Source organism: Orcinus orca, chromosome 16, assembly GCF_937001465.1.
Source record: "Orcinus orca chromosome 16, mOrcOrc1.1, whole genome shotgun sequence".
In the NCBI taxonomy this organism is placed as follows: Eukaryota; Metazoa; Chordata; class Mammalia; order Artiodactyla; family Delphinidae; genus Orcinus; species Orcinus orca.
In genome coordinates, this window is record NC_064574.1 from 64,982,178 (window position 1) to 64,995,326 (window position 13,149).

At 49.5% G+C, this 13,149-nt stretch overlaps 1 protein-coding gene across 4 annotated transcripts in view; it reads left to right on the forward strand.

The window, feature by feature from the left end:
* The window catches only part of VPS35L (VPS35 endosomal protein sorting factor like), a 129,741-nt gene extending 117,171 nt beyond the window's left edge, over positions 1-12,570 (forward strand). For all 4 annotated transcript variants that reach the window (XM_033416448.2, XM_049699042.1, XM_004285718.4 and 1 more), the window contains 3 exons: positions 4,915-5,033; positions 11,157-11,303; positions 12,013-12,570. In XM_033416448.2, coding sequence (XP_033272339.2) covers positions 4,915-5,033; positions 11,157-11,303; positions 12,013-12,111 — 365 coding nt within the window. In that variant the 3' untranslated portion in view covers positions 12,112-12,570. The remainder of the gene's footprint in view (positions 1-4,914; positions 5,034-11,156; positions 11,304-12,012) is intronic.
* The last annotated feature ends 579 nt before the right edge of the window (positions 12,571-13,149 follow it).

A 13,149-nucleotide genomic window follows, 5' to 3' on the forward strand; every position in this document is an offset into this window, starting at 1 on the left:
TGGAACCTGGCGCAGAGCAGGTCCTCACCTAGTCCGCGCTCTGCGTGTGTGAGTGGGCTGCTCTCAACACGCCTCTGGCCCCTCTGGGCAGGATGCCTGCAGCTTGGGTGGTGGACCACAGGTGGTCCTAGACCTTCTCACTTCTCCCCTGCTGCTGGGCTAATCCGAAGGAGAGCAGGTTACTCCATCTCGGAGTAAGACTGGGAATTTATGCCAGGAACTAGCCGCGTCCTCGGCAGCAGGTGCGAGAAATTCCTTTACCAGCTGCATTTTGCCAGCCTTCAAAATCAGATGGTGGTGAATGGCTGAATCAAATTCTTTCTCTTCTTACAAGAATAACTGCTGTCTTCCACGTCACGGACGGCAGTTGAAACACAGCAGCCAGAGCCAGAGCTGTCTCAGAAATCCTGGGACGGATGCCTGCAGCCCAGGGCAATTCACTACCAACCTGTGTCCTAGGAACAACTACGAAGCCAGCAGCCGACCCAGGAGAGCACTCCCAGAATATTCCCCACAAAGGGACAGTTCAGAACCGGAGTAGAGGTTTCAGGCGGACAGAGAAGCTGGGGAGCAAGGAGACCAGCTGTTCTCCTCGTTCTCAGGCAGTATGTCTGCAACCTGCTTACAAATGGTTTAGACAAAAAAAATGACGTGTGTACGTGAGTGTGTGGAGAGAGCAAGTGAGAGAGCTTCACGGAAGTGGCAAAACGGCATCAGCTGGTGATGCTGGGTGAGAGAGAGGCAGCGCTTCACTGTAGTTATTCCCACTGTTCTACAGCCTTGACATTTGTTTAAGTAAAAAGCTGGGGATAAAAGAAGAAGGAGTTATTCTTTTTTTTTTTTTCCCACTTAGAAACTCAGTAGTAATTTATTTGGAAAAAAAATAAGCAAAGAATGGCTCATTAAAAAATACATTTCATAGTGTCATTCTTCCTCCTTCATACTTTTCCCAAATGCCTAATTGGGAGTTAAATATAAATGTAAGAATTTTAAAAGAATATTATGTACAATTTTATTGAAGTAGAAGAAGGAGTTATTCTATTTTTCTTTTGGTATGTGGGCCTCTCACTGTTGCGGCCTCTCCCGTTGCGGAGCACAGGCTCCGGACGCGCAGGCTCAGCGGCCATGGCTCACGGGCCCAGCCGCTCTGCAGCATGTGGGATCTTCCCGGACCAGGGCACGAACCCGTGTCCCCTGCATCGGCAGGCAGACTCTCAACCACTGTGCCACCAGGGAAGCCCAGGAGTTATTCTTGAAATAGCAGCTAGAAATGTACATGAAGCATCCCTGAAATTATTTTGCCAATCAGTTAATTACTATATGCTTATACCTGTACCATTCCCCAAAAGATTCAAGACAGATTACAGGAAATATATAAAGTAATAAAATATAATTTTTTAATTGAAAAAATTGTTTCTTAGGAAGTTATAAATTAGGAAATATATGGCTATATATGTCTGTGTGTGGTATATAGGTATACTGGTTTGTCACTTTACTAACAGTATATTATAAATATCTTTCAGTAATAGTATATTGTAGCAATAGTATAGTATAGTGTAGTACATGGTAGGTAACAACTATAGATCATATACTTTTATTGTCTTCATAGTATTGTATTTAATGCTAATGCCACAGAGCATTTAATCAAAACTCTTGGTAGATATTTCCATTGCTTCTCCTCTCACCATTATACACAACATTTATAGTGAACACACTTTGAACATACAATGAACATTTTCCTCTATGATGAAACAATATCACATATATGCATCTTTGTGCAACTGGGGGGATGATTTTCTTAGGATAAATCCCTTGGAGTGGGTTTTCCCAAGTCAAAGATCTGACCTTTTTCTGTACTAAGACTTTTTTTTTTGGAGTAAAATGTACAAAGTGATAAAATACATATAAAGTTTACCATTTTAACTATTTTTAATTCAGTTTTATCAAGTATAGTTGCAGTGTTGTGCAACCATCACCTTTATCCATTTCCAAAATTTTTTCATCCTCCCCAACAAACTCTGTACCCAATGAACAATAACTTCCCCCTTCCCCGCTCCCCCCAGCCTCTGGTGACCTCTATTTTACTTTCTGTCTTTATGAATTTGCGTCTTCTAGGTACCTCATATAAGTGGAGTCATACAATAGTTGTCCTTTTTTTTATTATTTATTTTTGGCTGTGTTGGGTCTTCGTTGCTGCACGCGGGCTTTCTCTAGTTGCAGCGAGTGGGGGCTACTCTTCGTTGCGGTGCTCGGGCTTCTCATTGCGGTGGCTTCTCTTGTTGTGGAGCGCGGGCTCTAGGCGTGCGGGCTCAGTAGTTGTGGCTCGCGGACTCTAGAGTACAGGCTCAGTATTTGTGGCGCACGGGCTTTGTTGCTCCACGGCATGTGGGATCTTCCTGGACCAGGGATCGAACCCGTGTCCCCTGCATTGGCAGGCGGATTCTTAGCCACTGTGCCACCAGGGAAGCCCTAGTTGTCCTTCTGTGTCTGGCACATTTCTCTTATCATAATGCTTTCAAGGTTCATCCATGTTGTAACATGTAGTAGAATTTCATTCCTTTTTGTGATTCAATAACATGCCACTGTTTAGATAAACCACTAAACCACATTCTGCTTATCTGTTGATCTGTCAGTGGATACTTGGGTTGTTTCCACCTTTCGGCTCTTGTGAATAATGCTGCTATGAACATTTCATGTACATGTATCTGTTTGAGCCTCTGCTTTCAAGTCCTTTGAGCATTGGAGTTGCTGGATCCTGGAGTCGCTTTCCCACAGCAGCTGCACCATTTTATATCCCCACCAGCGATGCACGAGGCTTCCAGTTTCTCCACATCTTCATCAATACTTCTTATTTTCCTCTTTGTTGTTGTTTTTAAATAACAGCCATCCTAATGGGTGTGAAGTGGTACTGGACATTTCTTAAGGCTTTTCTTACTGATTTCCAAACTATGGTACTCCCACCAGCAGTTTGCCCAGGCCTACATCAAAACCTGGTATTCTTTCTCACCTTTGTTAATCTGATAGGTGATGTTTTACTAAAAGTTCTTCTGTGGTTTTAGTTTTCTGTTCTTTGATCACTAGTGAAATTGAACTTTTTTTCCCCTAAAATTATAGGCCATTTAGATGTATTTCTGGTACATTGATGTATTTGCCAATTTTCCTATAAGTGACCCTAAGAGGGGTCTCTTTCTTAAAAGCTCAGAAGCCATCCCTGCACATTGTAGCTTGGCTTTTCTTGTCTTCATGGCCAATGCCTGTTTAACGTGATCCCCTGGTTCTGTAGCTCGTTGCCAGCAGTCCAGGGAATAGTTCTGTGCAGGCCCTGACAGACGGCTGGTGACTTTGACCATAACGGGGCTATCCATGGTGGCTCTGACTCTCAGCCTCACCCACCTGCCAGCTAAACGGGTGCCCCGTGTCCCTCGCTTGTGGTGTCACCTTTTGTTTGCGTCACACAACTCCATGGGCTTTACTGTGATCCCACATGTATCATCCCTTTTGACTGTATATACCTAGGAGACAGGATCCTAGGGATGGTGATGAGCTGGGCCGAGAAGAGCACAGCAAACCACATTCCCCCAGATGAGCTAAGCTGAACCGGCTTATTGACGTCTCTAAACCATGAACTGGATTAGCACTGTGTGTACATGGCTGTATAAGCCCAGCCGCGCCCCCCAAAGGCACCTGCACGGCCTCTGCTTTATCAGATGTCACTGCACCTGGGACAGTGGCCCAAATTTTAGGCCTCCACCAGATCAGAAACATCTAAGAGCTGCCACTGCACTTTTCCTCTCCTCGACCACTTAGCGCCGAGGGTGCTCCAATGGTTTTGCACTGAACTGAGCGCCGCTCATTCACACCGGAAATAACTGCTCAGCCACGTACAAGTCGGCATTTGGGAGTTGGGGTGAAAGCAGTTCAAAAAGGATCTGGCGAGAAAAGGCATGGGGGGAAAGAATCGACTCTGCAAGGCAGAGGTTGTGGTTCCCTTACAGACTTTGCAGCAGCCTGGCCCTGACCCCTCACCGCTCCCCCCCAAAAAAAGAAAAGAAAGAGAACCGCTGAAGTGTCCGCAGGAGGGACCAACCAAAAGCATTCTGGTCCATCACACAATGGACTACTGCTCAGCTAGTACAGGCAAAGCAGCACATCCATATATGCTGATATGGAAATAGCTCCAGGAATCATTAAGTGAAAAAAAACCAAGCGCAAAACCGCACCCTGTAGAGTCCCTCTGCTTCCTTACCCAGAGGTCATGCTTTGTGCGAAGGTCGATAGGAAGGAGGGAGGGGGGAGGTCAAACCCAGGCTGTTCTTGCAGCTGCTCTTTCTCTAGACAGCGGCTGTCACAGGAGATGCCCAAGGAGAGAGGGGACTTTAGTGAAAGGATTCAGGTTTGCGAGAAGACATAGAGAACCTTCTGTTCGATCTGCAGAAGTTTGGAGGTGGAGTGACAGGGCAGGCGGCTGGGGGCGGTGCTTAACTGCGTAGGCTTTGACGGGAGCCTCCCAGTTTGGGATCCTGGCTGGGACAGGCTCGGAGCCTCCGTGTCCCCATCTGTCATCTCTTGCACATGCGGTTTTGAGGACTCCACGGTAACACCTGTGAAGCGCTGAGCCCAGCGCCTGGCACCCCGGTGCTCAGTATTGACAGCCATTCTGATGGCCACTGTGATGCTTGCTGTCCCCCTCCATGCCTGGGCCGGAGGGGACAGACTTCAGAGTCTGAGCTCTCTGGCTTAGACTGTCTGGAAGGCCAGGTGTTTTCTCCATGATTCCCAAGGGCCCAAGCCCGTGGCAAACTCTGGCCGTTTCCATTTGCCCTGCCGTGATTTCCTGCCACCCGCTGACACCACGGCTGCCTCTCCCTGGCCTTGGGCTTGGGAATGTCTCACTGCTCTGGTTTCTTCCATCAGTTGACTCCAATGACAGCCTCTACGGGGGAGACTCCAAGTTTCTGGCTGAGAACAACAAGCTGTGCGAGACGGTGATGGCTCAGATCCTGGAGCATCTGAAAACCCTGGCCAAGGACGAGGTAGGTGCCCCTGCCGCTCCCATCCCTGCCGCTTGCCCTGAAAGCACGCGTTCCCAGGGTGCTTGGACATTGGTTCGTCCAGAGAGTAACGCGCCTGTGTGAAGACTGTTCATCGAGGGCCCCGGGGCCTTTGCTCCTACCATTTTCTCTGCCTGCACTGTGCCTCCCCAGGGTTCCCCTGGCCACCCCTCTCATCATTCGGGTCTCAGCTCAAGTACCTCCTCAGAGTGGCCTTCCCTGAACCCTGTGTCAAGTAGCCACTACACTCCTCTACACTTCTGCGTCCCTCTGAACTGTCCCTGTGATGCTCGGGCATTCTCTGAAATGCTCTGTGTTCACTTCTCAGTCGCCTGCCTCCCCACCAGAATGTAAGCTCCATATGGCCGGGACCTCGAGACGTGGGTCTCGGAGACCTGCCTGTGCCTGAGACAGGGTCTCTGGGATCCATCTGTCACTCACCCCGGCATCCTCACCTCGAACCTGGCATACAGCGGGCACTCAATCAGTGCATGTTGAGTGAGTAACAGCCTGCACTTCCCACACCTTAGCTCTTTGAGGCCCACAACAGCCCTGTGATGCAGGTGCTGCGTTCATTCTCCTTGGACAGAAAAGAAAACCGAGGCTCAGAGGTTTCCAGAGCTGCTGGTTTCCTCTGGTTGTGACAGAACAGGGATCACCCAGATGCTCAAGCGTGAATCCGTAGCCGCTGCATCGCCCTCCTTGGTCAAGGCCTTACCACTTACTTTTTTTTTTTTTTTTTTTTTTGCGGTACGCAGGCCTCACTGTTGTGGCCTCTCCCGTTGCGGAGCACAGGCTCCGGACGCGCAGGCTCAGCGGCCATGGCTCATGGGCCCAGCCGCTCCGCGGCATGTGGGATCTTCCCAGACCAGGGCACGAACCCGTGTCCCCTGCATCGGCAGGCAGACTCTCAAACACTGTGCCACCAGGGAAGCCCACCACTTACTTTTTAACAAGTGGCATACGGTTGTTGTCCAACCATGATAGTAGGCTATGCTTGCCCAGCCTTTTTCTTTTTTTTTTTTGCTGCACCCCACAGCTTGCAGGATCTTAGTTCCCCGACCAGGGATTGAACCCGGGCCTTTGGCAGTGAAAGCTCGGAGTCCTAACCATTGGACAGCCAGGAAATTCCCATCCCAGCCTTTCTCATACATAAGTGTAGTGTGGAGAACTTTGCGTGTGTGGTTTCATCTCACAACAGCCCCATGAGTGGGAATAGCTGTTATCCCTTTACACTTGCCAGATGAGGAAACTGAATCCTAGAGTGGTAGCTATGGAATGTGGTCAAGGCAATCTTCTAGAACCCATGCTCTGATCCACAGAATATATTCCTTTATCAGATGTTGCGTTGTTGCCTTTTCAGAGCAGTTTTCCCCATATTCTCCATATTATAGATAGATGGTTGACTGATTGCAAAATAATTTCCAAATTATAGTATGATCTAAATAACTACCTGGTACCCTTCCCCAGTTACTCCATTTTTGCAGCGTCAGCTCAAACATGTGGGTGACAGTTGGATCCCAGAAGCTCTGTCTCAGGCTTGGTGGACATTGCATTAAGGCTGATTCCTGCTGTGTAATCAGGGTGGGGAGGTTGGCAGTGACCCTGGAGTCAAAGCCAGTGCCTGACCTTTCTCCACGTCCTTCCCCTGGGGCAGCTCCTGTCAGGCTTCTGCCTCCATGTCTGCCCCACACCCCCAGTCTTGCTCTTCGCTACTCCACATACTGACAGCTCATTCCTGATCTCATGTTGGCAGATTTCTGTCTTCTCTCACTGCCACTCACCCCCCAGCCCCTCCAATTCCCTTTCCCAAACCCAGGACAGATTTCGGACTGCAGGGTTCCCAGTGGCTTTCCAGCCCTCCGCTTCCTGCCCACACGCTTCCCCAGCTCCCTCCTTCCCAAACCTCGTCTCACGTTTTTAGGATTTGCTTCTCTACTCCCCACCCCACTAAATCCTTTGAAGACAAAATAAGATCAAACTGGATTTTTAATTCTTACTCACTTCCAGGACTGTACAGAATGCCACCATTGCCCTTCCCCCCTTCCCCACCCCACCACAGAAACCATGAGAATATTCTATAGCTGTGGGTGCGCACGCACGCGCGCACACACACACACACGCAACATACATGTATGTCCTGCGTTCCCATTCTCCCCAGGGTATTCAAGCAGGTCCTGGAGAGAGCGGGATTTTTTCCAGACTCCATTCCCCAGTGGCCACTGCGGAGGTCAGGGGCACGGCACACAGGGCCAGCCTTAAGGTTAGCAGGCCAAAAGGCAGATGGAAGACACGGAACCACTGCTGCCCTGGGGGCCCCAAGTGCCTCCCAGCGCCCTCTCTAGGGAGGGAGGATTGTGGGTGGGTCCCACTGACCCTGGGGCCCCCTGGGTGCAGGGCTGTAGAATGCTGGGGAGTTAATGCTTGGAGGGCACTGGCTGTCAGTGGAGGGGGCAGCATCAGAACCCCAATTTCTTCAGGAACTGGTTTATCAAACCCGTTAGTGCTAGAAGAGATCACCCCTCCTCCAACTGAAAGGCCTTTTTCGAAAGCCTGTAAACTTCGTCTCTGTGCGGTAGGCAGCCTTCAGGAGAGAGCCCTCATTACGCTGCAGGAGAAATGGAGTCCTTCACCTTCAGCTTGCACTGGTCACTCCCCTGCTGTGAAGGATTCTTAGCACCTTCCCTGATCCCTACAGCCAAGGGCTCTGGCTCTAGCTTCTTGCCAGAGCAGGGCTGTGTTTGACACGTCATGCCCAAGAAACACGTGCCCCGGGGCTTGAAAATGCATTTCTTCACTCTGACTCGACAGGCTGGGTCTAATCAGAGGTGGCTGCTGACAGCATAAACGACCACAGTCTAGGACCTCCAGGCTCACAACAAAAATAGAGCCCAGAACCATATAATTTGGAACTGTTTTAACATTTGTCTCTTTCTCTTGGGGGAGGAGGCATTGACTGTGATAAGGACTCTGAAATAATTCTGAAAGAACAGCAGGGCTGGAAAGTTTCTGAAGTACATTTCAACTCATATAAATACCAGGGACTCTCACTGAAAATGTCTGCCCATATATGCACATTTATTAGAAAAAATATGGGTGGACTGAGCTAAGATGGAACGTGTCATCCTTCACTTTAACAGCATGCTGTGAGATTCGGCACAGGCGGCCCTGGGAGGGGAGGCCTCTAGACCCGGAGCACTCAGACCTCTCTCCACCTGCTGTGGAGCCAAGCTGGGCGCTGTGAAAGCCCAACGCTGGTGCCCGAGCCGAGTGTCTCATCTCTCAGCGCTGGTGTCAGCCCTGCTTCCAAAACTGTCCTCTACATGCACGTGAAGGAGCCAGCCCTGCCCTAGTCACGAGCTTTATGAAGCTGTTTGTTTGGGTGTGGTGAGGCTGGGAACCATGCCAGACGGTTACAACTTCCTGCAAATGACAATTCCCCTAGGAAAAGAAACAAAAGCAGCTCTTCTATTTAAAACCTCTGTAGGGAGTGGAGGGGCTGGAGGCCGTGGTTTGGTCTCTCATAATGTGTTCAGTTTCCTGGGTCTCTGCACGTCCGCCGCCTGCCTGCTCCGGCCTGCTCGTCCCCAGACCTGTCTCTAATGATCTCATTTTTAATGGGCTGTGCATTTAAAACACATGCGAACTGGGCTTTTAGAGTAAAATGCTTGAGAAGATACAGCATAGAGAAGTAACCAGTAAGATACTGTCTTACTTGTTTGACTTTTAAAAATTCTCCCTTGCTTCAAAGAAATGTAGTTAAAGGGCCTCTCTTGGGAGACTCTTATAGTTGGATTTGAGAGTTTTCTGTTAGCTTGGTCCTCTAGGTCTGAGCAGAAACCAGGGCCCAGGCATCAGATGAGAGCCAGTTGAAAAGGCGCGCAGGATGGGCTGGAACCCACTGGATGGTCTCTGCCGCGTTCCCGACTGGGGCAGAGCTCACTGTCTGATTAAACAAAGGAACCCAAAGCAGGAAGTTGCCAGCCAGTTAGTCTACCAGCCTTCCCTCCTTGTGCCTGCAGGCTTGGGACCCGACAGCGTGACCCCGCTCCTTGACAGCAGTGCTGTTCAGTCGGCTCAGCCGCTTCTGTGACGGTCACCTGGTCCGGACCGTTGTCCAGGCAGGCTCAGTTTAGGGGGCTTGAGTCTCTTCACTGTCGTCACAAAGCCACTGTCACCCAACTGCATTCTTAGCTGCTCCTTGGCAGTTTTATTGCATTGTTTTTTTCTCCTCTAGAAGACTTTAAATCCTCACTTGGGAGAGGGCAGCAGGAGGGGGTAACAAAGTTGGCTCCGCAGTTAGCGTAGTCTGCTGCTCTATGGGCTCCACACGTGGAAGGATGCATGGACAGATGGACAGTTAGGTTGTTTGAAAAAAGCAGGAAAAAAATATGTATTGGTCTAAACCACATCAAATCGTTCCTATTTCCCTGGATAAAACTGTGTAGCTGCACTGGGCAAATCTGTTAGCTTCTTCAGAATTTGGATGCCTAATGTGATGTTAACCATGGGTCTATGGGAACATCTTATAAACCGGGGCAGACATGGGAGGGTGTAGGTACCAGCACAGGCTCCAGAACTGGACGACCGGAGCTCAAATCCTCACTCTGCACTTGCTGGCTGTGGTCCTTGAGCAAGTTCCTGAAGCTTTCTGACCTCATCAGCAAAATGGGAGCGTACTGGTTTCCTATTACAGCTTTAAGTCACCACAAACTTAAAACAACCCCCATTTATAATCTCACCAGTTTGGTAAGTCAGAAGTTGGTGCCCACTGGGCCAGTTTCTCTGCTCCTGGTTTCACAAAGCCAAAATCAAGGTGTTGAGTGGCTGGGCTCTTACCAGGAGGCACTGGGAAAAATCCACCTCCCAGCTTACTTGAGTTGGCCACTGCAGTTCCATCCGGTGTAGGACTGAGGTCCTGTTTCCTTGCTGGCTGTTGGCTGAGGGCTCTTCTCAGATTCTAGAAGCCGCCTGCACTTCTTAGCTCTTGGCCCCCTTCTACCATCTTGAAAGCCAGCAGTGGTGGGTCGTGTCCTTCTCATGCTTCAAATCTTTCTGGTCTCCCCTTCTGCGTCACCTTTCCTTTGCTTTCCTCTTCTGCTACCTGTCTCTGACTCTAGCCTGAAAAATTTCTCTGCTTTTTAGGGCTCAAGTGATTAGATTGGGCCCACCCAGATAATCCAGGATTATCTCCCTAAGGTCCATAACCTTAATCACACCTGCAAAGTCCCTTCACAGTAGCACCTAGATTAGTGTTTGGATAACCATGAGTTGGGATCCAGCTCTAAAATCCTACCTACAGAGAGTTGTGAAGATTAAACAAGGTGAGCTGTGTAAGGCACAGAGCTCACACCTGTCACAGTGTAAGGACCCCATACCCCCTAGCTGCCAAGGAGCAAAGCAGACACTCAAGGCTCCTGGCAGCACTGACGTCTGCAGCGCCAGCCAAGAGCACCCAGCAAGGGTCTGGGCGTCAGCTCTCCAGGACCCACACAGATGTGCGATCTGACCTGGTCCCCTGCTCAGGCCCACCTGCTGACTTGGGCCTTCCCAGGTGCCTTTGTTTACCTTGGGGAGCTGGTATCTTTTCTCCTGGGCCTGTTGCATTTTGGAGATTTCGTTTCCCTTCTGTCTTTACCATTCAGAGCTGGGGTTCAGGTTTGGTCTACTCTGACGTTTTGGCTAGACTTTACTTGTTTGAGAGTACCTTTCACATCAGATCACTGAGCAAAAGAGGAATGATCTGGTGTGAAGAATACCTAATGGTTCCTATAAAAGCTGGGCATGGGCACCAGGCATTGGGGAGCATTATTCACGGGGAGCTGTCTTTGGTCTTTATTACCAGCACCCAGAGGGTGGGAATAGTGACTGAAACTTTGGGTGGCTTGAGGACACGTCTGTAAGAGACATATCTTACCGTTCAGTTTACTCCTGTACTTGCATTAATGCAAGATGGCCTATCAGTGCTGGGGTAACCCGGGGAGGTTAAGCAGCTCGCCCTCCAGAAGATCCGTGGTAGAGCTGGCCTTGGAACCCCTGGCAGCGTCAACACTGGGCCGGGCCTGAGCCCCAGTGCCAGATAGTAACCTCTTTTTTCTGTATCAGGCCCTAAAGCGCCAGAGCTCGTTGGGCCTTTCTTTCTTTAACAGCATCTTGGCCCATGGGGACCTGCGCAGTAACAGGCTCAACCAGCTGTCCGTCAACCTGTGGCACCTGGCACAGAGGCACGGCTGTGCGGACACCAGGACCATGGTGAGGCGAGGCAAGGCGAGGGGAGGGGTGGGGGGAGTGGGGGCCCTCACAACGCCCACCAGGCACGGCTGTCCTGGCGAGTGACGCAAGCCCACTGGCCAGGCACAAGTGGCCTCAACACAACATCAGGGCCTGGACATCAAACAGCCCCAGTCTCCCCTTCCAGAAAGGTGCCAGGCCCTACAAAGTACAGATGGCTCTCCGTATCTGCAAGTCTGGCATCCTCAGATTCAACCAACCACAGATCAAAAATATTCGGGGGGGGGGGGGAATTCCAGAAACTTCCAAGAAGCAAAACCTGAATTTGCCACCTATCAACAACTATTTACATAGCATTTACATTGTATTAGGTGTTATAAGTCATCTAGAGATGATTTAAATATACAGGGGGAGGTATGTAGGTGATAAGCAAATACTACACCATTTTCTATAAGGGATTCAGTATCCTCAGTTTGGTCCCGGAACCAAGGGACCACAGAGTAGTATTAAGAATTAATTCCCTCTGAATAAAAACCACATGTATGAAAACACCAGTCATTCCTGGTGATTTTAAGAGCAAGCTATAATCTAAGGAGTCTTATTTAAAAACTGCTGGTTTCTTCCCCTCCCTTCTCTGCTAAGAAAAAAGCCAGAGCTCCCGATATGGCTGATTTGTTGGAGCCCTGAGTTATGAACCAGAAAGGAGATGAGTCTTTCTCTTTCCTCCTAGGTGAAAACTCTGGAATACATCAAGAAGCGAAGCAAACAACCAGACATGGGGCATCTGACCGAGCTGGCCCTCAGGCTCCCTCTGCAGACGAGGACCTGACCCTAGGGGCTCTGGTGCCAAGTCCAGAAAGACCTGTTTTGCGTTTTTGTTTTTATTTTTACACACGTACAGATTGGCTTCTCTACTAGATTATTCTGCCAGTGAAGTGAACAAGCGGGAGCTGGCAGAGCATTCGAATCCACTCCTGCTCACTGAGCACAGCATCTTAGTGTTTCTTTGCACAGGTGGCCTTCAGATGGGCCTTTAGGGAAAAACTGAAGAATGCAAGTCACATCTTTCCTTTCTGGAAGGTGTTTTTTAATTGGAAAAAGAACCTTGAAAAGCAGTCCACTTTGACAGACCCACTGTGCCCTTTCCCTAATTTGCTTTATATCAAAATCAGCTCTTGACTGGATTTAGAATATGCTGGTGGATTAAAGGAGAAAGCGAGGTCAGATCTGAGATTCCCTGTGGCTTCGATGGAAAATATACTGTAACTGAATAAACCTCCTGAAGGAAGACTTATGTTCCTGACTGTTCATTTAATACAGTTGACTCTCATCCGGAAGAGAACGTGTCTAAACATACCGCCTGGTTTTCTTGCAGCCATAACCCTAAACAGCATACGATTCTGTCTACTTTTTTATCAGTTTGGCGGAATCTCATTCTTGTATTACCACTAATGAGCTTCCACTGACATTCTGAATCAGTAAGAGCATTAATATTGGTGGTGGTGGTGACTCACAGCCTAGAACCCCTTGTGCAGGAAAATGCATCCAAGCTGTGGATTAAAAGTGCCCCCAGGGGCTTCCTTGGTGGCGCAGCGGTTGAGAGTCCGCCTGCCAATGCAGGGGACACGGGTTCGTGTCCCGGTCCGGGAAGATCCCACATGCCGCGGAGCGGCTGGGCCCGTGAGCCATGGCCGCTGAGCCTGCGCGTCCGGAGCCTGAGCTCCGCGACGGGAGAGGCCACAACAGTGAGAGGCCCACGTACCGCAAAAAAAAATAAATAAAAGTGCCCCCAAACTACTGTACTTTTGGAAGGTATACACTGAATGTAGATAGACTACATTTTACCTCTACTCTGTGAAAAGCCTGA